The following is a 23,207-nucleotide window of genomic DNA, read 5'->3' on the forward strand; positions in this document are numbered from 1 at the left end:
CTGACAATCTTGTGGCTAGTCGCTCGAGCAGTCTTGCAGGGCAGTCTTCAACCGGTCGTCACTCGCAAAGCACCTCAGAGACCTCAGAGATCAAGCGTCGTCATCAGCGAGCGGGAACGCGATCAAAGTCAGATCATCCAGGTGCTTGGCCAGAGAGCCTGGAGCCCCGGGATCCAGATACTTTCCAAGATGACGAGTCCGAGTCCTAGGATTACGAGGACGACCAATCTTGGGAATATCCCTCTTCAGATCGACATGGTCACACAAGCAGCGCGGATGTCGAGTCCAATAGCCGCTACGCCCTCTTCCAAGCCAGTTGCAATGGCTTCTCTGAACCTTCCACCAGAAGCCAGTCCGTTCCTCGTACTCCGACCACTATCCAACTTCCTACTCAGCGAGGGACCAGATCTATGACTTCCTCTTCCAGGGCTGCTGCCAAATCAAAGTCACTACGCATTGATGGGAGTTACAGACGCAAGACCATGCGTGAAGATACCAATCTTGAATCTTCCGGCTCAGAAAGATCGATTGCACACCAGAAGAAGTCTTATGGTAAATCAAAGAGTGACGATCGGTTCAATCGCGAGTCTGCGTCAGTTTTTGCACCGAAAACAGCCATAACGAGGAATGAGCCCCGGAGAGATTATGCCAATGTTTCGGATGGCAATCAATGCCAGACAAAAAAAGTATCCAACAGTCGTTCTTACCAACGCCAGTTTACCAAACAGGCGCCAGGCCGTCAAGTTCGCTTCGTCAAGTCGAATGCTCATCTCCGTGGATTGGTTGATAAGCTATCAACACCCAACTACGACAAGTTCGAGGCTCACTACCAGAAGATGCTGGCTCAAAAGCAAGACAAGGGCTTGGATAATCCGAAGTCACCTCACTCCCCGTCCCCAACTCCAAACCCTGATTTCGATGCACCTCCACTGTCGTCTCAGTCCGCAGCACCTGAATGGCTTACGGCTTTTTCATTGTCGGCTTCATCAATCTCTATGAAAACTCATGCACTTCCTTCGGCATCTGTGCCCAGATCCAGGACGGCGACAGCGTCTGAGGTATCGGTTCCTATGGCAGTCCCTTCCGCATTTCGTACAAATGCTTCATCCACGGCTGCCACTGTCTCTTCAGATTGGGATTCTACTGCAGTCTTGCCCAATGCGTTTAGAACGCCTTCCCGTGCAACTTCTAGGGCACCGTCTTGTGCAGCTTCTAGGACTCCTTCTATCACAGTGTCCAATATTCCATCACATACAACCTCTATAGCAGCTTCTCGTACGGATTTAAGGAGTCCATCTTGCGCAACTTCTAGGACCTCAAAAACTCGACAACATGGCTGCGATTCCTTCATCACTACGTCAGCCGCTGCTTCTATAAAGCCAACCCTGAACCCTCGGAAAAGTACTTCAAATCGCGTGGACCCCATCATGTCCCCTCGTCCAGAGTCTACTGAAATTGCATCCATGTACATAAATCCGGTAAACGAGGAGCATTCGCACGCGCAGTTGAACGAGAAGGTTGATGAGCATGGCGACAAGCAGCATGGTGTGCAAGTCAATGAGGGATCGGGTGAGCAGGGTAACGGGCAGGTCGATGAACACGTTGACGAGCAGCTTGGTCAGCATATCGACGACCAGGCCAACAATCAGGGTAACAAACAACCCGACTCCCAAGCCAAGAATTCTGTATCAACGAGCAAGGAGACCGCATATGGCGAGTATGCAACTATCCCAGACGTTGCCATCAACGGCAACAACGAGACCGGTTCCAACACATGTCCCTTGAATGGCCTTCTTCCCGAGGTCTATGATTGCAAGCACGACACTCGACATTGCTTCGCCTGCAGTCGTCCCAGAGACGTGCGGTATGTCGATTTCAGGCATAGATATTGCCGCGGAGAGGAACCACAGCGTAGTCTTTGCCGCATCTGTCATCGGCGCCTTGACCGGGATATGGAACTCGACCTAAAGCCCAACAATAGTAATAAGAGGACGCTCACGGACATCAAAAAATTCCACTGGTGCGCGCAGTGTGGCACTATCAGGTCCCATAAATTCCATGAGCATTACCCCTCCGGAACGGAGGTCCCTCCTCGTCACCAGCTGTGCCATCCATGCTGCAAGTGGGCTAAGCTACCTCACAAGAGTGAATTTGCCATTTATGCCCCAGCTAAAGTGGACGATGACGCTAGCAACAATAGCAAGAAGCGAGAAAGTGGTGATGAAAAGGACCATGCCGGAAATTCCCTGGTAAGCTTGGTCATGCCCTAGCGACGCGGATCTTACTTACAATCCAGCAGAATCGCCTCAAAGACATCAGACCAGCTGACGATGGCCCTCGAGATGGCCCAGCTGTGGTCGAACCCATGCCTTCCAACACGCAAGCTCAGGAAATGCAATACCTGAAAGCTTCGGCACCTGTCGTTAGCTCTGATCCAGGTCATCAGCATCATCTTTCGAAGTCTCATGCCATGACCGAAAGTTTGGTGTCACGGCCCGTAGCTGAAAGCTCATCTCAGGGTCAAATCCTGAGGCCTGTCGCTTATTCTGCACCTGGAAAGCACGATCCTTCTAGTCGCTTAGACGTCTACTATTCACAGTCATGGCAGATCCCAGTTGACGATAGTCCTCCTCCTCAACGCAAGAGGTCTACTGCCACCTATAGCTACGATCAAGTTAACGAGGGCCAGCTCCACGAGAATCTCCATGTGAACTATCATGAGATCCTTGGCCAAGAGGACATTTGCAACCGTCAAGCCAAGCACCATCGTGGCACCCATGAAATCAGCTTGCCAGAGATTTTGCTCACAGTTCCCACTGGGGACGTTCATATAACGCAGCAAACCGTGTTTTCGGATGAGAAATGCCCTGGAAGCCCGCTCCACGATCACCTTTCTCAGTTCTCTTGGAAAGATGGTAATGCGCGTTATCATTCAGAGTATCAGCGTCAACCATCAATGCAATCACAAGCAAGCAATCAGACTGTGCACCCCTCGGACAATAACTTCACATCCTACCGCAACAAAGAGAACTACCCGAATTACCCTCCTCAACATACTACTCCTAGACAATTCCATTGGCCGACTGGGCGGGGAGAGGTGGACAACAACCAGCCCAAAGGGCTCTCCGACATGTTCTACGAAACAGCTGAGGGCAAGCGCGCCGATGCCTTCTTTGCCTCCATGAGTAGCTGGTCAGAGCCTGATTCCAAGTTGACACCGCGGAATGGATCGACAGACAACTACAACACATGGCCTCCCGGCTCATACAATATGACGGAGCCGGCGGCCTACGAGTACTTAGAGAAACGTCGGTCTAAGAGAGCAAGTGTCATTCCCGGATCGCCTCCCCATGGCCACGTGCGCAATGTCAGCGACTCCTTGTCAGTCGAAACGGTCGGTGTGTGGCAGGGCGTCACTCCAGGAGCGCCTAAAGCGGAGGTTGCAGAGCCGGAATCTCCAGCTGGTGAAGAGGTGAGTCAAGTTGCTTTTCGCATGCGTCATTCCCGCAGAAACGGAACAAAGGAAGACAGTGGCTCGTCTGCGTTGAATTTATAGGTTCTGATTATTAACCATTTCCTTATTACTCCTTCACCCACTGCCTGCACGTTACTTCCTGGCTGAGTATACTGTCTATCATATTCACTGATCTTCCGCATTCTCCCTCTTCTTAAGACCGTAGCCATGTGGCTACTATAATGTTTAGTTTCACTCTAATCATGTACCCATGCCTATTTTTCATCGGTTTCTCTAGCCCCTTTGCTACATATACCTGTTATGCTGAACGGTCATAACAAGCACACTTGGTTGTTGTACCGAGCGGTAAGACATTATGCTTACAGTGCAAAGCTTCATACATTCTCCTTGCTGTTCTTGGCCTGGCGAGACGACATGAAGGCACATTCATCCGAACTTCTTCCTGCTCTTATAAGGCAGATTCATTATGATATTAGCGCAGGTGTGGAAACCTTTTCTCCCGGGCTGGCAGGAAGAACAAGGCAGACTCACATCAGTGGCATCAAGTTCATTCTGTTCATGATAAGACACACACCGAGGGGGCTCAGGGTTCAGCAAACCCGATGTAATAGGCACGGAACTATTGAGTCTTGTACATGGCAAAGTACCACTACATCGGATAGCCCTTGGAACATCCCTCACTGATAGACCCAGAAGAGAATGGCAGAATGACACTTGTCATTAAAAGGCTTTACCTCGAAAACGTGGGAAACTAGCGAGTGGCAACCGCTATACACCTCTTGAGTCCGGCATAAACAAATACCCAAGCATCACAACCAATCAGTTGACACCCGGTCCATAGCAAAGCCTACAGTATGGCTGTACGTGACACGCAATGCTACTTGTGGAAGAACGAAACCCAAAGCGTCGAACAAATCGTAGCGCGATCGTCGGAGTAGAACAACCAGTATGTACTGACCCTCTCTTTTCTAGTTTCCACATTAATACAGAATACACGACCCCTACTTCACAAAGAGAACAGGCAGGCTTTGGTGGTAGTGCCATTTTAACGCTGGTCACGGTAGCCATCCTTTCCCTTGCGCATTCTTTTGCTAAGATTCGTAAATGAGCATGTACAAATGGAACCATAAGACGAGCAAGCGGAATAGCAGAGTGAATAAGTAAAAAGAAAAAGGGAGGAAGTCAAGAGAACCCAGGTTGGGTCAAAAATTTGCAGGGGATTTAAGCCTCCGGTACACAGAGCTTTATCTATTCGCTTTTCAAACATTGCTCTTAGGACAAGGTGAAATGGATTTTAGAGCAATGAGCTCATTTTGTTTGCCAGGCTCTCGTTGATCGATGCTAGCACAGCGGGAGAGAGCGAGGACGGCGGACACAAACTTGGGAAACAGAGAAAAGCCTATAGACAGACAATGTATCACGGATCAAATCTGTGGTTCACGAGGTGACAGCTATTGTTTTATACATTGGCGCTGTGCACAAATCACCTACTCGCAATGCTAACAGGAAAGAGAAGGCAGGGTTCTCAATATGTTTTGTCACGCGGCGTGTTGGCCATATCTGATGTTTTGCTATCCCAATTGAAGAGTTTCCCTTACTACATCTCTCTTCATATGTGTTTTCATACCGCAGAAAAATAACAGCACAACACTACAGCATCCTTGGAGAGTTCCCAGACGATCTGCTGTTTCTACGTATACGGATTACTGTTTAAGGTTTTGGCTTTACCCAAACCCTACAATAACCCTTTTAACCGTAGAACACACTACCCAGAAGTGCCCATGAGTCGAATGTTGCTGGTTGAACAAAGTGTACACCCAAAAGTGCTGGGAGAACATTAATACCGCATAGCTCTCAAGGTAGCTCTTATGCTAGAGGTCGGCTAGTATACCGACCAAAACCCCCCAAAGAAAAAAGACAAAAACAAACCAAAGCAAAAATGAGCTCAAAGCCTAACCTCGAATGTGAATAAGTGAAAACCACAACCCTCCCACACCTACGCCATCCATAGAGTTTTCATTCGCTAGAGGTCGGTTGGTATACTGACCCAAGCCATGTAGCAGCTTCTACATTAAGGTGTGGGAAGAAAAAGAAAATTAAAAATAAAAAAAAAAAATAAAAAAAAAAACCGACAACGTGCATTCATCATGTATCCATCCATGGAACTACTCCTGTGTCAACGTCCTCGATATTGCCGCGCAACCCCATCCCTATTTCAGTCCGTAAACAAGCAAGATACAAAGAGGCGGTGAAATCTCCCTAGACATCCAGGTGTTCTTGTTTACTTTTGTGCTGCTGCCCTACTACTTTCTGCAAGTGGTAGTGGTGGGCCTTGTGGCTGGGTCCGAGATAGGGAGAGAAGGGCTTGCTCGGGAGTTGGAAAGTCCAAACCTGAAGGTTGGAATGGTTCGAACCGAGCTTCTGGTGGTGCCTGTGCCTGTGCCTGTTGTTGTTGTTGTTGTTGTTGTTGTTGTTGTTGTTGTTGTTGTTGTTGTTGTTGTTGTTGTTGTTGTTGTTGTTGTTGTTGTTGTTGTTGTTGTTGTTGTTGTTGTTGTTGTTGTTGTTGTTGTTGTTGTTGTTGTTGTTGTTGTTGTTGTTGTTGCCGTCCCTGTTGCTGTGGTACTTGCGGTAGCTCCTTCTGCCCTGGCGGTAGTTTCCGTAGCTGTTTGTGTTGTTGCTGATGCCCCAGTTCTTGCTGCTGCTGTTGTTGTTGCTGATCTTGCTGTTGTGATTGTGTTGTTTCACCGACGACACTATCTCTATCCACGCTGGCAGTCGCACTTCGCGAAGGAGCAGTGAAGTCAAAGTCACGGCCCTCAGCTGCCCTCTTTTCCCGAGCCTTTAGACGCTTGACGCGACCCAGTTGCCTGTCTTCTTTGGTAACTTTCTTCAGTTGTCTGCTGATGGTGGCCCTGCTGACGTTGCAATCACAGGCCTCTTTGAGAAACTTTTGCATGTCTTCGATCAAGGCATCGTCGTTGTACTTGAGCCACTCCACAAGTTTCTGTTCGACAGCGAGGTGCGAATGTTAGCTTGACGGGTTCCCAAGACATGCCTCCCCTACCTACTATAAAGGTAGTCGGCAACGCGAAATACAACACTACGCAGTACGTACCTCGAGGTTCTCAGCCTTTAATTTCTCTGCATTTTTACTGACATCTGGTGGTGGTGCGATCCTGCCATTGGCTTCGAACTCATACCTCCTTCGACGGATGGTACGCTCATCAAAGCCCAGAATAAAGGCGATGTCGTGGTTGGACAGTTTGTCCCTGAGAGTGAGCATCCTTTCAAGAAGGACTCTCTGGTCCTCGGTAAACCGCTTGCCCGTCATGATGGAACAACCACCTACGCAAGGGATTGATCACGTTCAATAGACATGCCGATTGCGACATGAGGTGTTGCCTAGGAGCGCGATGGTTGTAGCAGCCGTGAGAGTGATACCTAACAGCGTTAAGCAACGAAGTGAACGACGGACATTGAATTGCTTATCCCCGGACGGACATTCAGTAGGACGTGCTTGCACGGGGTTTGCCTGGCTGAAATGCTGTGCGGCGGCTTGTCCGCACTTGGCAGCAAGGTTTTGATAGCACATCGGCAATGGAGTGGCTGTCATATCTCTCTGTCAGGGTTAGGGTTTTGCTTCTATGACTGTCGGTAACAGCGTGCCAACTCGCCAAACGAGAGTATGCAATTCAAACTTGGACCTTCACTGCACAAGAGTCAAGGGATTCTTCAGGCAACAGCTATTTCTGAAACTTTTTCTAAATCCAAATGATCAGTAACATATGTGATCCTGGTTTTCACTTACAGATAGTCAGTAGCTATGCAATAGGAGATGTTGATAGTCCAGGCCTAATCTGTCAATACTTTACTAATTAACGCCGTTGCTCAAGATTCTCTATGAGCATTCTAAGCAAAGCTATTATCACGGAAACCGCCCAGCAATATGATAATCAGTTTTCAAAGGGTAAATAAACATCTCATGTGGTAGGAGTTGGTGGAGCTAAACCGAAATGAAGCATTTGAGACGAACCGCCTAGGCGGGTAGGGCTGCACTAACAAAAGCACCAACCCCTGATTTGAATGATGTCAACCAGAATTTTGGTGCGGGGAACAGCATGGGATCCCCCACTTTCTCCGCATGCGCTCCAAAACTCCCGCTTACCAGAAAAGCTCGGCCATGAGGCCGTCGACGTCATGCAACTCGAATACTGTCAGCTATCAGACCACTTTATTACCCCACCACAACCGACACTGGCTCGTACCCACCGCTTAACAGTAGTGTAGTGTACACTACAGCATAGGAGCTCAAGAGCGATCTGTCGGTCCTTCATGCCACTTCATCCAATCATGGAAGAAGCAGGAGATGCCAAACATTATGACTTGTTGGGCCGGGGACGTCGGTGTAGTGTACAATGTTTATACACTAGCGGGCCGTCAATCCTTCCTCTATCTAGACGAGCCGAACCAAGCACTATGACATGTCGTCGTGGTCCAACACGCAAGGAAGAGGGGCTGCTAGAGATATGTGTTCAGCGCTCGAATAAAGGCTGAAATAAGACGCCATTCTCGCTCACTGGTGAACCCGTCTCACCATCCTCACATGCTCCTCTGCCCTGGCGATACCACGAACCCAGGACGCCGACCTCATCAATAACCGAGGAACTAGAAGAAGCACTAACCTCTGCTTCCCCATCGTAGCCCACCATGAAGGATGTCGAAGATATTCACCGTCCGATGCTAAACAGCCTCCAGAGTACATCAGCCAAGATGAAGAAGATTGTCCTTTCAGTCAATGCTGGGTCCTCCTCCGTCAAGATCTCAGCCTACAGCGCTCTCTTCGGCCAAGCGCCCATCCAGCTTGCCGAAGCCCAAATAAGCGGCCTGACCGCACCACCTCCCACCCTTCGATATACACGGCATGGCGAGAAAGTAATCAACGACGAGGAAGTCAAAGATCAAAAGGTGTCCACCCAAGCCGATGCCTTCGATATCCTCGTCAAGGCCTTGATCGACGACAATGGCGTCCCCGAGATCAGCAGCAAGGAGGACATCGCCTACATCTGCCACCGCATCGTTCACGGCGGAGACTTTGTGCGGCCCAAGCTGATCTCGGACGAAACCTATCACAACCTCGAGAAGCTAAACGACCTGGCGCCGCTGCACAACTCCACTAGCCTCGTCATCGTCCACCGCTGCATGAGCGACATGCCCAAGACGACCTTTAACATCGCCTGCTTCGACAGCCAATTTCACCACACCATCCCCGAGCACATCCGGACGTACCCCATCAACCAGGACATCGCGCGGAACAACCATCTGAGGAAGTATGGCTTCCACGGCATCAGCTACGCCTTCATCACCCGTGCCACCGCCGAGTTTTTGGGTAAGAAGGTCGAGGATGTCAACATCATCGCTCTCCATCTCGGATCCGGAGCGAGTGCGTGCGCCATCAAGGGCGGAAAGAGCCTTGATAACAGCATGGGATTAACTCCCCTAGCTGGACTTCCTGGTGCCACGAGAAGCGGGAGTGTCGATCCTAGGTTAGTTTCCACTTTGTCTTGTTTTTTCCCCTGCCCCCCCAGAGATCTCATCTTCCCCAATCCCTTTCTTTCCCCAAACTAATCCGTCTTTTCCCACGCCTCGTCCAGTCTTGTCTTCCATTACGCCAGCGACGTAGGCAAGCTCTCCCCGGCCTCCACGAAAGATCTCCACATCTCCCGCGCCGAAGAGATCCTCAACAAGCAATCCGGTTGGAAAGCTCTGACGGGCACCACCAACTTTGGCACCATCACCGCCGCTTTGGACCCCTCCTCTTCAGACACCACCTCCCATCTATCTCCGGAAGAAGTTGCCAAAATGCGTCTAGCATTCGATATTTTCGTCGAACGTATCTGCGCCTACATTGGCTCATACTACGTCTCGCTCCAAGGACAAGTCGACGCGCTCGTATTCGCCGGCGGCATCGGTGAGAAGAGCGATCGGCTGCGGGCAGCGGTCATTGAGCAGGTCAGCTGTCTTGGGTTTGGACCCGTGGATAAGGAGGCGAATGAGACGAGGGTCAAAGAGGAGTTGGATGATAGTCATGATGTTATCGAAATTGCTCCTCCAAACTCAAAGAAGGGGGGTAAAGATGGGAGAGAGCATAGGGTATTGGTTTGCAAGACTGACGAGCAGTTTGAGATGGCGAGGGCATGTGCCGAGGATGGGGAATTTTGGCGATGAGGTGGTGCAGTGCGTGGGGGTGGATGGTAGTTTTCGATAGAGGGGAAAGAAAAAAAACATCGATTTAAGCAAAAAGAAGCCCGAGTTGAGAGAGGAAACGGAGACTCAGTTGGAATGAGAGCAGGCAAGTTCAGTTTGTTGGACATGGACGCCTTTGGGAGGTCCAGCATGTTGAAAAAGTAATAAAGCACATGCATTGACCAAAGTTGCTCAAGATCCATTTTGGAAAATAGGGTTCAGATGAAACGAAACGCTTAGTTAGGCCTGCATACATGCGTCTATTTCCTTGCAAAGCACGTTGAGGTGCCAGCTCCAGCCAGGAGTAAGTATCTACCGCTAAGTATGTCTGCCTGTAACAGTGTGCAGATGTAGGTGCAGGACCTTTAACGAGTAACAGATGAAAAACGACGACACATCTACATGTTGATGCACGGTCCTCGCCTTATACGCTAGAAGGTTGGAAGGATGGAAAAGTAGCTATCCTGCACCTAGCATTTTAATGATGAATTATGACCGACCTCTTGATAAACATTTTGCGTACTTGCCCTGGAACGGTTTTCCTGGAAGACAGATAGCCCGTGCTAGTTATGCCCATAGACGTAGTAACATTATGTGTTGGTCACAGGGGAAGAGTCTAGCGTCAACATAGGAAAAGTACTGTATGTATGGTCAATTTGTCAAGCTTGTTATTGGTCTTTTAGCTATATAAGACGCTTTGTGTATTGTGTAACCAAGAAGAGGATATCGATGCCAGTTGCAAACCCTAAAATTGATACACATGGACAGTAGAACGCCAAGCCACTCATTCCATACGGCCACCATCCTGATCAGCCTGTTGTCGGATAGATGACGAGAAGAAACAACTTCACCCCTAATTGCGCCGTACCCTAAGCAAATATACCCCTTGCCCTCTTCCATGTTGCCTGATCCCAGTTCATGTTGATAATTGAATGCAAGAAACAGAAAATAAAGAAAATAAAAAAAGGTCTCCACCATGCGTGTACTTGACCTCTAAATTGTAAGTGTATAATCCCAGGCAAAAAAGGCCTTTTTGACAAGTACCGACCCCAGTAAGATATTGCATGCTTCGCAACACAAGAGAATAGAGTGAGGGTTGCTTTGTACCATTCCCTATAGGATCCAAGACAACGGAAATGTGAGAAGCCGCGTCGTAAAAGCGAAAGCGCGGCGGATACGTCATGTCTGACAGCAAACACGCCTGTCAGCTGGCAGTGGCGAGACACAGATGCTCGATCCTCCGAGAAGTACCGACGCAGATTTAAAAAGGAAAAAGAAGGGTCATATTAAAATGTAGAATTGACTAAGAAGACCCTTCTTGGCAGGCGACTGCCATAGCCAGAGCGTCTAGCCCACTACTCGGCGTTGGCACAGCGACCGAAGGGCTCAGAAGAGGAAGGTTAAGTCCACGCATGTCCCAGGCACTCCCAACCCCAGGTGTGAGTGGTAGTGTGGCCGGGCTAGCGGCAGCGGCGACGGTTGTTACTGATGTTGTTGACTTGGATCGAGAGGACTTTCCTGAGGAAGAAGGCTTGCGCTCTCCAGCTAGAGATGGCCGGGTAGATGAGCGCGACTTGTCCTTGTAGTGTGTTTCCAGATGCTGCTTCATGTTGTCGGCCCGTGTGAACTTTTTGGTGCAGCCTTGAAACGAACAGGGGACAGCCTTTTCGGCAGTGTGAATCTTGGAATGCCTCGAAGCATGGCCGGATGTGGTGAAGGTCTTTTCACAACCATGGCTGTCCCGATACCTGCACGGATAGCGCTTGCCGGCCCTTTCAGTGGCTGCCGGGCTGGCAGCGTCATCCTCATAAGACATGGACCTGCTGTCGCTCATGGTGCGCGGCCTCTTCGCACCAATGTAGCTGTGAGCGTCGGAGTAGTCCTCGTACGGCCGAGTATCGATAGGGTAACCCCGGCTATAGTCGTAGATGGGAGTCATGGGAGAGATGGGCTCGTTGCTCATTTGGGAGTCATAGGAGTCGGATCGAAGCAGCTCTGGAGTGTTTGGTGACGACGAGATACTCCTGGTCAAGGCGGGGTGGTAGGGTTGTCCAAAGCTGGATGGCGCGCGGTAAGGCATGGGCTGATACTGGACCTGGGGAGCTTTTTGAGGCTCATCGTCGTTGAGGAGCTGGACAGTGTGTCCATTGGCGTCCCTGGCGAACATGATGGTAGTAGCGGTAGCGCGCAAAGCAAGGCCGGATGACGGATAAAGATGGGGCGGAGACGGTCCAATAATTGTGGACTCGGCGGAAGGCGGAGGATCGACGTCGGCGGAAAAGAACCGAATGGATTGCAGAAGACCAAAAAGTTACAAGCTGATGAGAAAAAGTTACTCTGGCTGAGAACAGGCGCAGCACACAACTTCCGAAGCAAGTTTGGGCCGTCGTTGGTTTGCTTCCGTGAGGCTCTCAGGAAAGGCGGTGCAATGTAGCTAGACGCTTAGGTAAAATGGCCCGCGCTGAAAACTTTTCGCTGTCGGTTGCCGAATGTCGGGGGAAAAAAAGCTCAAAGCTCTAACCACCGATTCTGTCCAGGGTAATGTGTGGTGAATGCAATGGGTCGGTAAAGGTAGGACCGATATCTGTGTCTGTCTTTGTCGTTTGTAGTTGACTGGATGTGGTAACTGTATGTATACTCCTAAGATGGGTGGGCGAAGAAGTCGGCGGTCCTGTGGACGGATGAGACGGACGGTGAGGATGAATGCTTCTTGGATGGAGTAGCGAGCGGAAGATGAAGACAGGAACGAAGAGGAGGATAGGCTGGATAATGAACCCTTTTTTATGAAGTGAAGGAGGGCACGGAAGGCACGGGACAGCCGGTGTTAATAAAGGGAGGCACGATGAGCTCTCGGTCGGTCGCTGGTGCGTCGCTCAGGCGGGCTGGCGGACATCCGACATGGGAAAGTGACCGGGCGCGCTCAAACCCCATTCTCAATCCGTCTTGCATCCTGGGAACCCACTTGGCGTCCATCGCGCAGGGGTGTGTTTCCTAGATTGTGCCATTGTTGCGGACGGCCAGCGAGCGCAGCGAGGGGCTGCAGGTTGAGCAGCCGCCAGGCGTGAAGATCCCTGCGAACCGGGCAGCTACTCCCTACGGTACCTTCCAGTGTGTTCCTGAGACCGTAATCTGTCAGGTATTCCCGTAGGTACTCCGTTCAGGTACGTACCTCCCGTCTCCCTCCAGCGCTGCGCAGTGCTGAGGGCAGCACAGTATAAGGGCGTATCCCGCCAGCTTACAGTTTATGGAATAATGCTGGCACTGTCCGGCCATCGCCCCGTCCAGGCATCGCATCGCCGCGCCCATCGTTAGTCGCATCGACCATCACCGGCATCGTCTTCTTGTCTCTCCACTCACTTTCCCAGCAGCACCTTGGCTTGCGACACGAGCGATGACCTGGACGGAAAAAAAACAAAACAAAAAAAAAACACCAACGCTAGTAAGTTAAATCCGGAGTGTATCCGTTGCATGACTCCCCGACACGAAGGGACTGCAAACATACGGCAAAAGTCCAAACTGGTTGTAGTACGGGAAGCATGTTCAAATGGCACGCAGCAGCGCGGTTTTGCAGGCCTTTGTGCGAATTCAGACATCACACTCAGGCCGCGTTTGAAAATATGCAGAGAAAAAGGAACGGTGTCTCTGTTGTGCAAAGGATCATGTCGACTCCAAGTAAGTACCCTACAAGAGAGGGTCTTCCCGCAGGCTAATTGATGTTCTGTCACAGTTGCCGTAACATAATCATTACGCTTATATTCCCGTTTTTGACAACAGCCAACCTTTGCAAAAACTTAGGCCTGCACACCCCGCTCACGCCTACTCATACACTCCTCTCAACCCCTGCTTGGCTGACATCCCGGCGGCATGCGTCGCCCTAGAGACCAATTCAGCTAGCTGCAAAATTATGGGTTGCCCCAGGATATACGAACTGGGAACGATGACGAAATTCTTGCTACATCTTCCCCACGACCGACCGTTTGCCCTCTCCGGTGCGACAATCGTTTAGGAGCGAGGGCCCTGTGGGCGTTGTCTTCGTCTACTTTCCCATGGCAGCGCCATATGGATACAGGCCAGGTATTATATCCCAGATGGTACGTGTGTTCCGCCCACTTTTAAGGGTCCTTGGGTTGGTGTTGAAGAGGCCGTCTGATGTGGATGGGATATACGGAACTTGGGGTTGGATGCTTGTTGAGGATGTGATCAAAGGGATCAAAGGGATCATTTTTTTTTTTTATGGGAACAGTTGAAAAGGATATTTCGAAAAAAAAAAAAAAAAGAATAAAAAAAAAAGAAAACTACCTCTATTTGGGTAAGTTGCAACAGCTCCGCTAGTAAGGAAAATACCATTTTCTGCACTAGCACCGGTACTTTGTAAACTACATTGCTAGCTGGATCAGCGCCGGAGACACGGATGGGTGTGGCTTCCTTGATTTGCACATCATCGTGGGGAGCGTCTAGGGGAGGAGCAGATCAGGTACATCGAGACCACGCAAGGCCACCCGCCTGTAGCATCCAGTGCTATGCAGTCTGCTAGTGTACAAGGAGACAACGGGCTGGCAGCAGACACACGCACGCACGGAGGCCCGGGGCCCGGGGCCCGGGGAAGGTAGTATGAATCCGCCCCAGGATGCCGATTGATTGGCTGCTGGCTTGCGGTTCTGGGTATCGCCAGGAAACCAGAGATGTGAATCGATATCTATCTTTGCTGAAATCTGGATCCTCTCTTCCAGCTATCCTTCCACCCCCTTCTTCCCAATCTTTCCAATCCCTTCAACATCGCAGCTGATATGGCACAGCCTAGACGGCCATGGCTAACAGAGTGGTGGGCGATCATCATGGACATTTCCAAACCGAGTCAGCATCTCCTCAACAAACACCTTGTTTGGGTGCCAATAGATGCTTCCTCCGTACAGGGATAGCTTCCAAGCCAAACTAGGCGGCGGCAGCTTGGAATTTCGGAGGGAATTCCCATTGAGCATAGTGCAGCTCCTACCGGGCCCGGGCCTTCTGGTACACATTCCCACTACAAGTCACCTCCTTGATAGTTTAGAGCCCCTATCGAATTCGCCAAGGGTATCCCAGACCTTGCTGGCTGTCAAAGACGACTTGGGGCTCAGAGAGAGACATGCAGCTAGCGTGTCGCGCTCCGTTCCCTCTGCTCACCATCCCACGGCAACAACCGACCAGTGTACAGCTCGCGCAAAAAGGCCAATATTTGAGAAAGAGAACAAAAAAATAGGATGACGTCAGCGGCGGCAGCGCAAGGACCCCAGCTTTGTTACTCATAACTGGCCAGAAGCGGACACGCTTAACAATGCGGTATCCTAACGACATCGGCAATTTCCGTCTTTTCCATGCTGACACCTTCTGGTGATAGTGGGATTGGGAAGCTTAATCTGCTACCTCGGCGTGGCTATCAAGCTCCTGCACAGCACTCCCAAGACCCCTGATACTGGAGGGGGCAGGCCACACATGTTATCAATGCAGGGTTCCGTGGCTCGGAAAACAAGATGTTTGGTTACCTGCCCTCAGATTCAGAAATCTCACAAGTAGGTGAATATGCACAATGGCAGACGGATAGAGGCAGGATAAAACGCAGTCAAACCCAGGGTTCGGAGCTGCCAGCCATAAGTTCCCGCTGGTGTGCCTGTCTGTGTCTCGCAAGACCTCATAGAGTAAAGTCACTGGCCTGCCCAGGACCTACATACCAGACCTACATAGCCGCATCAAGCTTCTGAACCCGTTTACCCCTGAGTTTGGAGGCAGTATCCTTGGAATCTTGACTCGTGATCCCTTGTTGTTGGCCATCGGCAGGGAAAATCGCCATGATGCACAACAAAAGGGATGGAAAAGTGGCTGTTGGTGCTGAGACAGATAGGCACAAGGGGAAAATCACGAGGAGCACAGCAAAGCAAAAGCTTGGAAGACGGATGGACTCATGGATGCTTGAGATCGAGCGATTTGGTAACGTGGCACTGACAGCCCCGGGATGGCGCGGCGTTGGTTGTCACGGTTGTGCAAAAATTGTCGATAATCTCGATATTCCAATCCACCAAGAGCCAACATGGCACGAGACAGCAGAGACGACGCTACGGGGCAATAGGGACCGCGACTGGCCCATCTGCTCGTCCACTTCTTTAGCTTCTCATCAATTCCTGGCTGTCGGTCTTCGTCGTACCAGAAATCGCCATGGGCGGCCCAGAGCTACCCCAGTTGAGGGACGAATTCTGAATGCAATGCCGATAGACAAGCCAATAATCGGAAAGTTACCGATCGAGGTTCCTGAACCCTGCGCCTCATGTGGAAAAGAATAGAGATGCGTTGGTTCCTGTCCGAAATGGACGCCATCGGAGCCTCAGCAACGTCTCCGCACACAGTGAGCGAATTGCCCTTAGGTTCTTGGCAATCTGTATAGTATGGCCTGTCCACACGATAGCTTCGAAATCGGCACGGTACCTGTACTGTAGTCCACAGAGCACAGTATGCCTACGCTGATATACACACAACTATCGAAGAATTGGGTAGAATATTTTCCGAATCTTACTCAAGCAGCGAGCTGGCGATACATTTGTATTTACACGTGTAGCCGCCTGCGACAAGCTACCCACACCTCAAGGGACCTTGGCTGATGTGCAGACCAACTTTAATAGCTCGTTATGTACAAGCAGTCAAATTACGGCCGCCGCGGATCTTCTAAAGGAGGAATTTGTTGTCATTGATTCATAGCGTGTAGAAACCAGGAACGAGAGACAAGACTATCCACGAGACATTAACAACAATCGGGCGCAACGGCTATAGACAGGGAGTCATGAACGGCGGTACACTTACATCCCTTACGAACGGCCAAGGGTCTATCATTCGATCCAACTCCTCGGACCATCCGGCTTCCTTGAGTTGAAGATGCACTGCAGTTAACGTTACGCTTAGAAGTATCTGAAGAGGAGTTGTGCTCCGGCAGGAAGTGGTATAACTAGGCTGGCTATAGCTCCATCAGTTTGTACAGACATTATACGCGCGGCTGAAAACGCTCCGCGGAAGGCTGAACATTTGGGTGGTAGACGTCATCATTGTAGCGGCCACATAGTGAGTACATACTTACCCATTGTTGTGCTGTCTTCATTTCCCCTCTTCTGAGTGCAAAGATCAAAAGCACAGTCCGCCGTCGCCTGTCGTTCCTTCCCTGTCCACGCGCATCAAAATATTTGTCCCCACCCACTGTACATATTCTCCGCATTTGAAATCCCCAAGTCCTGGTAAGAAACGGTCGTATCTACTAGTGCTTTGACTAGTCTCGAAAACAACATGGACCTATCTTGATACCGCTCTACTTTGTAGCACTAGGGAGAAGTTTAGTCCAATAGCTAATTACATGAAGGTGCTCCGACATCTTGTTTTTCTGACTAAATAGATCAAGATAGGCAGACGTGGAAAAGGATCTCAAGTACAAATTTTAGCCATATTTACACTCAAACTCGACCGATGAAAGCGGGATATCAGTTCATAATGGCCCGTTACCAAAAACTGATATAGCCAGGCAATAACACCAAAGTTTAGGGACAAAAGCTCCGGCCGTACGTGAGGGGTTGTGTCAGGGGTCCAATTCTCCGCCTGTCTATTAAAGAAAGGTCCCAATTACACGGAAGCGACGCGATATAGCGATCATGATGAGGGTGAGAGGACTAATCCTTTGTACTGTGCAAGTATACTACAGACAGGGGCTGCCTTACGGGAATGCAATCGAGTCACTTCAGTACAGTCCTTTTTTTTTTTTCCTCCCTTCGTGACCCTCCCTTTCACGGCGCCTTCCACTACAGCCGCCACGTCTCTTTGGCTCCCGTTTTTAGGCGAGGGGAAGGGTTCAAGGGATCGCAACCCCGAAAAGCCCGGGCACAAGCACAAGCATAACCTACATACACGCGATACATACTATGCAGGACACGGACTTGTGCTAGAGCCGAGGGGCCTGAATGGATGAGGTGGTTTATCATTCTAGGAAAACCTTGTATATAAAAATTTCGGTGCCGTCTCCAGCTGTTTGATGTATTTGAACCACCTACTACTTTCGAATTCAGTGTGTTGTCCCGTAACTTCTCGGTGACAGCGGTGGTGTTTCCTCTGAGCTCCTCCTCTTTCCTCCGAGGTTCCTTGTTATTACTTTAGTGAGAGTGCTTGCGTGATAGTAACTACCCTGTGGTGCCGATTGTGTGTCGTATGTGCCTGCCCCCAATAGCCAGATCCAACCAAGTGTCGGGAATGACTGCATGCGGTGCTCAGGTGAAAAGGTTTGACCTGTACTGAAAAAAAGAGAGGTGCTGGTGTGATGTAAAGAAAAAAGTCCGGACACTCACTGGGTCTGATTTGGTCTAATCGTGTCCGGACTATTGTTCACATCTACATAGTATGTCATGCCACAACTGCCACGGCCCCCGACGGTTCGCAGGCCAAGTGGGGCTTCCCGCATTTCGCCCACTTGGCCCGCTTAGCACGCTTGGCAGGACCCGGTCAATCAGGGTCTCGATGCAAAAGGTCTCGATCTAGGCCCAAAATCTCGATCTGTCGTCATAATGGTAGCGTTCATCCTTCAATCACTCTGACAGCCGACCGTGTCAAACTTCGATGGAAGACCCTGGATCCGATTCCTAGAACCTTTCGTCATTTCCGTCATGTGCGATGCCCCAGTTTGTTCCAAGGAAACTTGAAACCGTATACACGCCAAAGGGACCCAAAGAACGCTCGCATTCCGTACCTTTTGAACAACAGTCGAATCGCTTTATGTGCCGTCGGTGGTCTAGACTTTGCTTTCATGTCGACCACGTAGATGCGGTATCACGGCGATAGCACCGGGCCGACACAACACCCTCATCCCGATCGACCCTTTGATGCCAGCCTACCGCGCCAGCTCGGCCAACAGCCTCGGGTAGACAGGTGGAAGGGACCAAGGAATCCGAGGCCATCCCGATCCGGAATGAAAAACGCGCCTTTTGTTGGAATATCGAGATCTACCGTGCGTACATAGTATACAACCTGTCAAAGTGGCTGTCGAATAAATGTTGATCTGAAATCCGAGTCTCGCGTACTGTGTGTATCAATGGCGTCTATCAGGCACATTGGCAATTTGTTTCCACGAGAAAGGGAAAAAAAAAAAAACGATAGATTGGAACAGCACGGCTAACCCTACATCACATTTGAATCACCGAGGTATTGATACGCATACCTCTATGTAGCCGTCGACATCGGCTGTCAAAAACTCTAGACCCTGACGCCAACACGACGACAGGACCCTGAATGCCTCATGCGGATCTCAATATAGTAGTAGTGTAGAAGCCTAACAGCACGGACGACCAGCGCACATCGTGCTTGCCGTTCGACCGTTGGCCGTTGGTGCGTCTTTGGAGCTTAGCGTACAAATGGTCTTTCTGCCCAGTGGGCTCATACCGCGAGGAGATCGTGAGATCACAACCGTATACTCAACGACGCACGCAAACGAGCAGCACCTGATAGTCAGTCATTGATGTGATATATACGATATGGATTGTAGGTAGGGGGTGTCTTTGGTGTATACGCATATCTGCACAATGTACATCCCTACTGCCCTCGGCTGTGGAAGATCCCCGGGTTCCATTACACACATGTAGCTAGGTATTATGGTGTTGTGGGTAAGTTAAACCCGATGGTCCCGTCGCAGACGATCTTTGGCACTCGAGTGGCCATACAAAGCTCCCTGCGAAGCTTTCCATGCTCGTACCGGTTCGTGCCCGGTACCTGACAGGGTCCAGGAGGTGGTACCTGACAGGGGAGGTAAAACTTCAAGTTTTGCTCGCAACCGTAGGGCCTGATTGTTTCCCTGTTGCCCTGATGAGGGGCCCTACAAGGGGTGGGCACTAGGTACCTAGACAATGGAAACCAGGGACGGCGCCGGAGCAGCCTCTCCGGCGGCTGCACCTTACCCATCCCTTCGACGGTGAAAAATTTGACGTTTTAGCGCGCCCCGCAGAACACTTGGAGGAACTTGATGATGTAGCATGTCAGCTAAGTATTCCGTCTACACTGCTGGTGAGCGCTATCAGGGCTGGAGCCTCCGAGGTCCTTGCAAGCATAGAACGTATTCCGCAGGAAAATAGGAACCGCCGATTGGCTTCAACATGCAGGACGCTACAATGTCAAATTTTCACCGGTAGAGGGATTCCAGCCATTGCCGAACGGATACCTGTCAGCACCTCTACCTCTACGTACACTGCTTACACCTACTATGATACATACTACTTGGTAAAGTATCTACAGTGATGGTGCCTGACTGCCTTCTCAGTTGCTTCAACTGCCCACCATCAGCAATCTCGCTGGTGATGTGATATGCTGTAAGTGCCCTGCACTCCGCGATTCCAAGGTAGAGGTATGCACTACATAGTACACTGGGGACCTACGCCAAATTTCGAGAGGTACATGTCGGGGAACATCTCATCTGAACGTTACACGGTTGGTCCCTGGAAACGGAGTGGAATGTTCGGATTCCCGGTTTTGTGAACTCAAGGAGACGGGAAGCCGGAAGTGTCAGGCGGAACTGGCTTGCCGGTTACCTCCGTGCAATCAGCTTCCCATCCTATCCTCCGAACAATCCTGATATCGAGTGTTCACTATGCGTGCTCGCATGAAAACAAGGCTGCATTCCTAGACAAGGACAATACCAGCCTCAGCACACACATACATTTACACATTCATCTTCATCATTATCATCAAAGCAAAGGTATCGACGCAATGTTACCTGAGGGTCCTTTCCTATCGCCCAGCAACGCCTCCGGCCGATATCAACTCCTCGAGATGAAAGGCAGCTCAGGCAGCCGCGCCCAGTGAGCTCAGCCTGAAGTAGCACAAGCGATGACGAACCGCCACGCCTTGTTGCGCCCATCATGGCTTTAAAGAGGAACACTGCGAAATTGACTGATAGTCACGATACGATTTCCCTGGATGATCAACGGCAGCAGATCTTCGGCCCTGATCTAATTCAGCAGATCAGCCCTTCTCTGGGAGTGGTCCTTCTTCAGCCGAGCCTGGAATATCGGGTCCGCCGATCTGTCAAAACCCGTAATGGGAAAAGACAGAGAGCATGGAAATCTCGAGAACAAACGGTGCTTCCCTCATCGTGTTTCTCGTGATAAGCGGAATCTGATCTTGCAGGAGCTGGTACTAGTAGAAATCAACTGTTATTGATCCGACGGTGAGGATCATATCGGAGTTGCGTTTCTCACCTCAGTCTAATGCAGAAACAAAACAGACAAGAAGTCTTTGATCACCATCGAATGACAGCGCTTTCCAAGCAGCCAAGGTCAAAAGCCAAGGCGGCAACCCCATCTGGTCTCAAGCTACAGCATATCAATGATGCCATCAGCGTCAATCGGTAAAACCGGGCGTTTGAGTGAGTGAACGTAAATTCCTCCGAAAGACAGACGTGAGGCCACCTAGTCAGTAGTAGTGTTGAAGAAGTACTCGTCCTAGAGGTACTTATGCTGCTTTCAACTCAAATCCTTCCACTGCAGCTTCATAGTTCAACAGAATTGGTGCGCCCTTCCTCTTCTTTCACCGAACGCAGTCGCTGAGATGGAGATTATGTTTCCGTGTACGCTTCTTGGGCAGTCGTCGTCAACACCCACCCGTCACCCACCCTTGGCGGCGCACAGCATTAAATCCAAAGGGAATCCTGATGACCAGCGCAATAACGCCGCTCAACTCAAAAGTCCTTGGCAAATAGTGCTTGCCGAACCGAAAACTCTCGCTTCGCTACAGAAGAAACCTCTGCAACTGCATATGTATGTAACTTGCATCCTCCAGATACTATAGTGTATACATATACACCGGAATATAGCCTCAAACTGCATGCGTAGACGTGCGCGGTCACGAATCGCTATCTCCCATCACAAGCCAGCTCTCGATTTATTGAACATATAATCTAGTCGGTGTATAACTCTTGGCCATCGCCCATAGTTTCTGAATTACATGCAGTTTCGGGGAATTCTACTGTACCTTCAATACAACAATTATCCACCTAGGAGGTCTAACAGGAATTTGATGCCTTCCTCTTACCGTCAAGCAGAGACAGGTAGGTCGAGCAAAAGATCGCTTGTCAAGTAAGATTACCATGTGCCAGCCATATTCCCTATGCAGTAGTACTACTTGTGCGAAACGGACAGGTCTTTTTTGTTCCTTTTCCTTCTTCTTCTTCTTCTCCTCCTGGGCGGGCCATACAGTAAGCTTGTGTGCTGTGCATACATGCAATGAATGTACAAGCACATCTCTGCCGGGATGTAAAGGGTTAGCGTGGTATAGCTACCTTACACTACAATATTTATGGGAACCCAAGGTATGGTCACTTTGCCATTCACCGCGCTATAACCTTTTGAATGCCTGCAGAGGAGGAGGTGTGTACACTACACTAGTAGGTAGCTTCCCTTCCTCGCTTCGCCGAGCCGCCGAACTTTTCGCTGACAGAGCAGAGAGTGGAAGAAAGATGTCTCGGTTGCTCATCCAATACCTTTTGTGGGAAGGATGACGGGATCATCCGCAACAGGAAAAGAGCAGAAAAAGCAAAGAAAGAGCAATCTATTCAACCCCTTCCTACCCCTCGCTAGGGTCTTTCCAGGTGGATGACTTTCCGCCGCGATAACGACGGCAACCTAACCCAGCCAATGCTATATAAGCACATTCACGCCCCTTGTCATTCGTCAAGATTGTAAGAGGTGTGATCGAGGGAAAAAAAAAGCATTCAATGGCACAGAATGCCGTGGGGCTCGGGATACCTACTCGACTTGGCTTTCCAGGGACCTGCAGTAACATTCCGATTTTATATTTTGAACATGAAAATGGAGCTTGCAGCTATCCATCTATATTTCATGGTGTAAGTTTATGTTCATGTGACTCAACCTGAACTTAACTCGGGATGGCATCGCCATAGAATAGGTTCATTCAAGAATGCAGAGGACCTCAAGGAACAAAATGAATTTCCCACGGCAGGCAGAAAGAGGTAGGTGTGATGACGCTCCCTTAGCTTTCCATCCCCCCATGCATATCTCGATGATGGAGGGGCAGTGAACCTTTGTCTGCTAGAGGCGAACCGGATAGTCAAGAAAAAGAGCCAGTTACGTATGGGGATGGCTTGGACAGCTTGCGAAGACAGCAGGGGAGGACGGCTGCAACTAGTGTATTGTGCACCTGCCTCTAGACTCCCACCGAAACAAAGCGAAAAGGCGAAAAAAGAAAAAAAAAAAAAAAACAAGAAGAAACGAAAAAGGCCCTGCCTTGACAAAAAAAAAAGAAAGGGGATCCATCAGATCGAGATGTTCTCGAAAAAATTCAGTATGTAACTGCCAGTCCCCGCTCTCAACCACTGCAAAGATCATCGGCCGCACAAGGCACCATGCTACTGAACACTTGACCCCTTCTGACCCCTTTCTTTTCTTCCCTTGACCCTTGGATATTAGTCCTGTGATACCATGTACCG

General features: G+C 50.1%; 4 protein-coding genes across 4 annotated transcripts; 2 read left to right on the plus strand and 2 right to left on the minus strand.

Annotated features, from left to right (window-relative positions):
- Nucleotides 1-1,427: 1,427 nt before the first annotated feature.
- Nucleotides 1,428-3,556, plus strand: NCU02710 (hypothetical protein; the record flags this gene model as incomplete). Its single annotated transcript, XM_960390.1, has 3 exons — nucleotides 1,428-1,864; nucleotides 1,982-2,249; nucleotides 2,300-3,556. The coding sequence occupies 3 exons, from the start codon at nucleotides 1,428-1,430 to the stop codon at nucleotides 3,554-3,556; spliced, it is 1,962 nt and encodes a 653-aa protein (XP_965483.1).
- A 2,192-nt stretch (nucleotides 3,557-5,748) lies between these two features.
- Nucleotides 5,749-6,999, minus strand: NCU02711 (hypothetical protein). Its single transcript, XM_960391.2, has 2 exons — nucleotides 6,591-6,999; nucleotides 5,749-6,479 (listed from the first exon to the last, which is right to left on the minus strand). Exons 1-2 carry the CDS (start codon nucleotides 6,804-6,806, stop codon nucleotides 5,757-5,759), a joined length of 939 nt encoding a protein of 312 aa, XP_965484.1. The 5' UTR covers nucleotides 6,807-6,999; the 3' UTR covers nucleotides 5,749-5,756.
- A 782-nt stretch (nucleotides 7,000-7,781) lies between these two features.
- Nucleotides 7,782-10,037, plus strand: NCU02712 (acetate kinase). Its single transcript, XM_960392.3, has 2 exons — nucleotides 7,782-9,018; nucleotides 9,127-10,037. The coding sequence occupies exons 1-2, from the start codon at nucleotides 8,183-8,185 to the stop codon at nucleotides 9,698-9,700; spliced, it is 1,410 nt and encodes a 469-aa protein (XP_965485.3). The 5' UTR covers nucleotides 7,782-8,182; the 3' UTR covers nucleotides 9,701-10,037.
- Nucleotides 10,038-10,363: 326 nt separating this feature from the next.
- csp-1 (conidial separation-1) lies at nucleotides 10,364-12,636 on the minus strand. The gene has a single exon (XM_960393.2). It carries the CDS (start codon nucleotides 11,883-11,885, stop codon nucleotides 11,022-11,024), a length of 864 nt encoding a protein of 287 aa, XP_965486.1. The 5' UTR covers nucleotides 11,886-12,636; the 3' UTR covers nucleotides 10,364-11,021.
- Between the last annotated feature and the right edge of the window lie 10,571 nt (nucleotides 12,637-23,207).

This window comes from Neurospora crassa, linkage group I (genome assembly GCF_000182925.2).
Source record: "Neurospora crassa OR74A linkage group I, whole genome shotgun sequence".
NCBI classification, from domain to species: Eukaryota; Fungi; Ascomycota; class Sordariomycetes; order Sordariales; family Sordariaceae; genus Neurospora; species Neurospora crassa.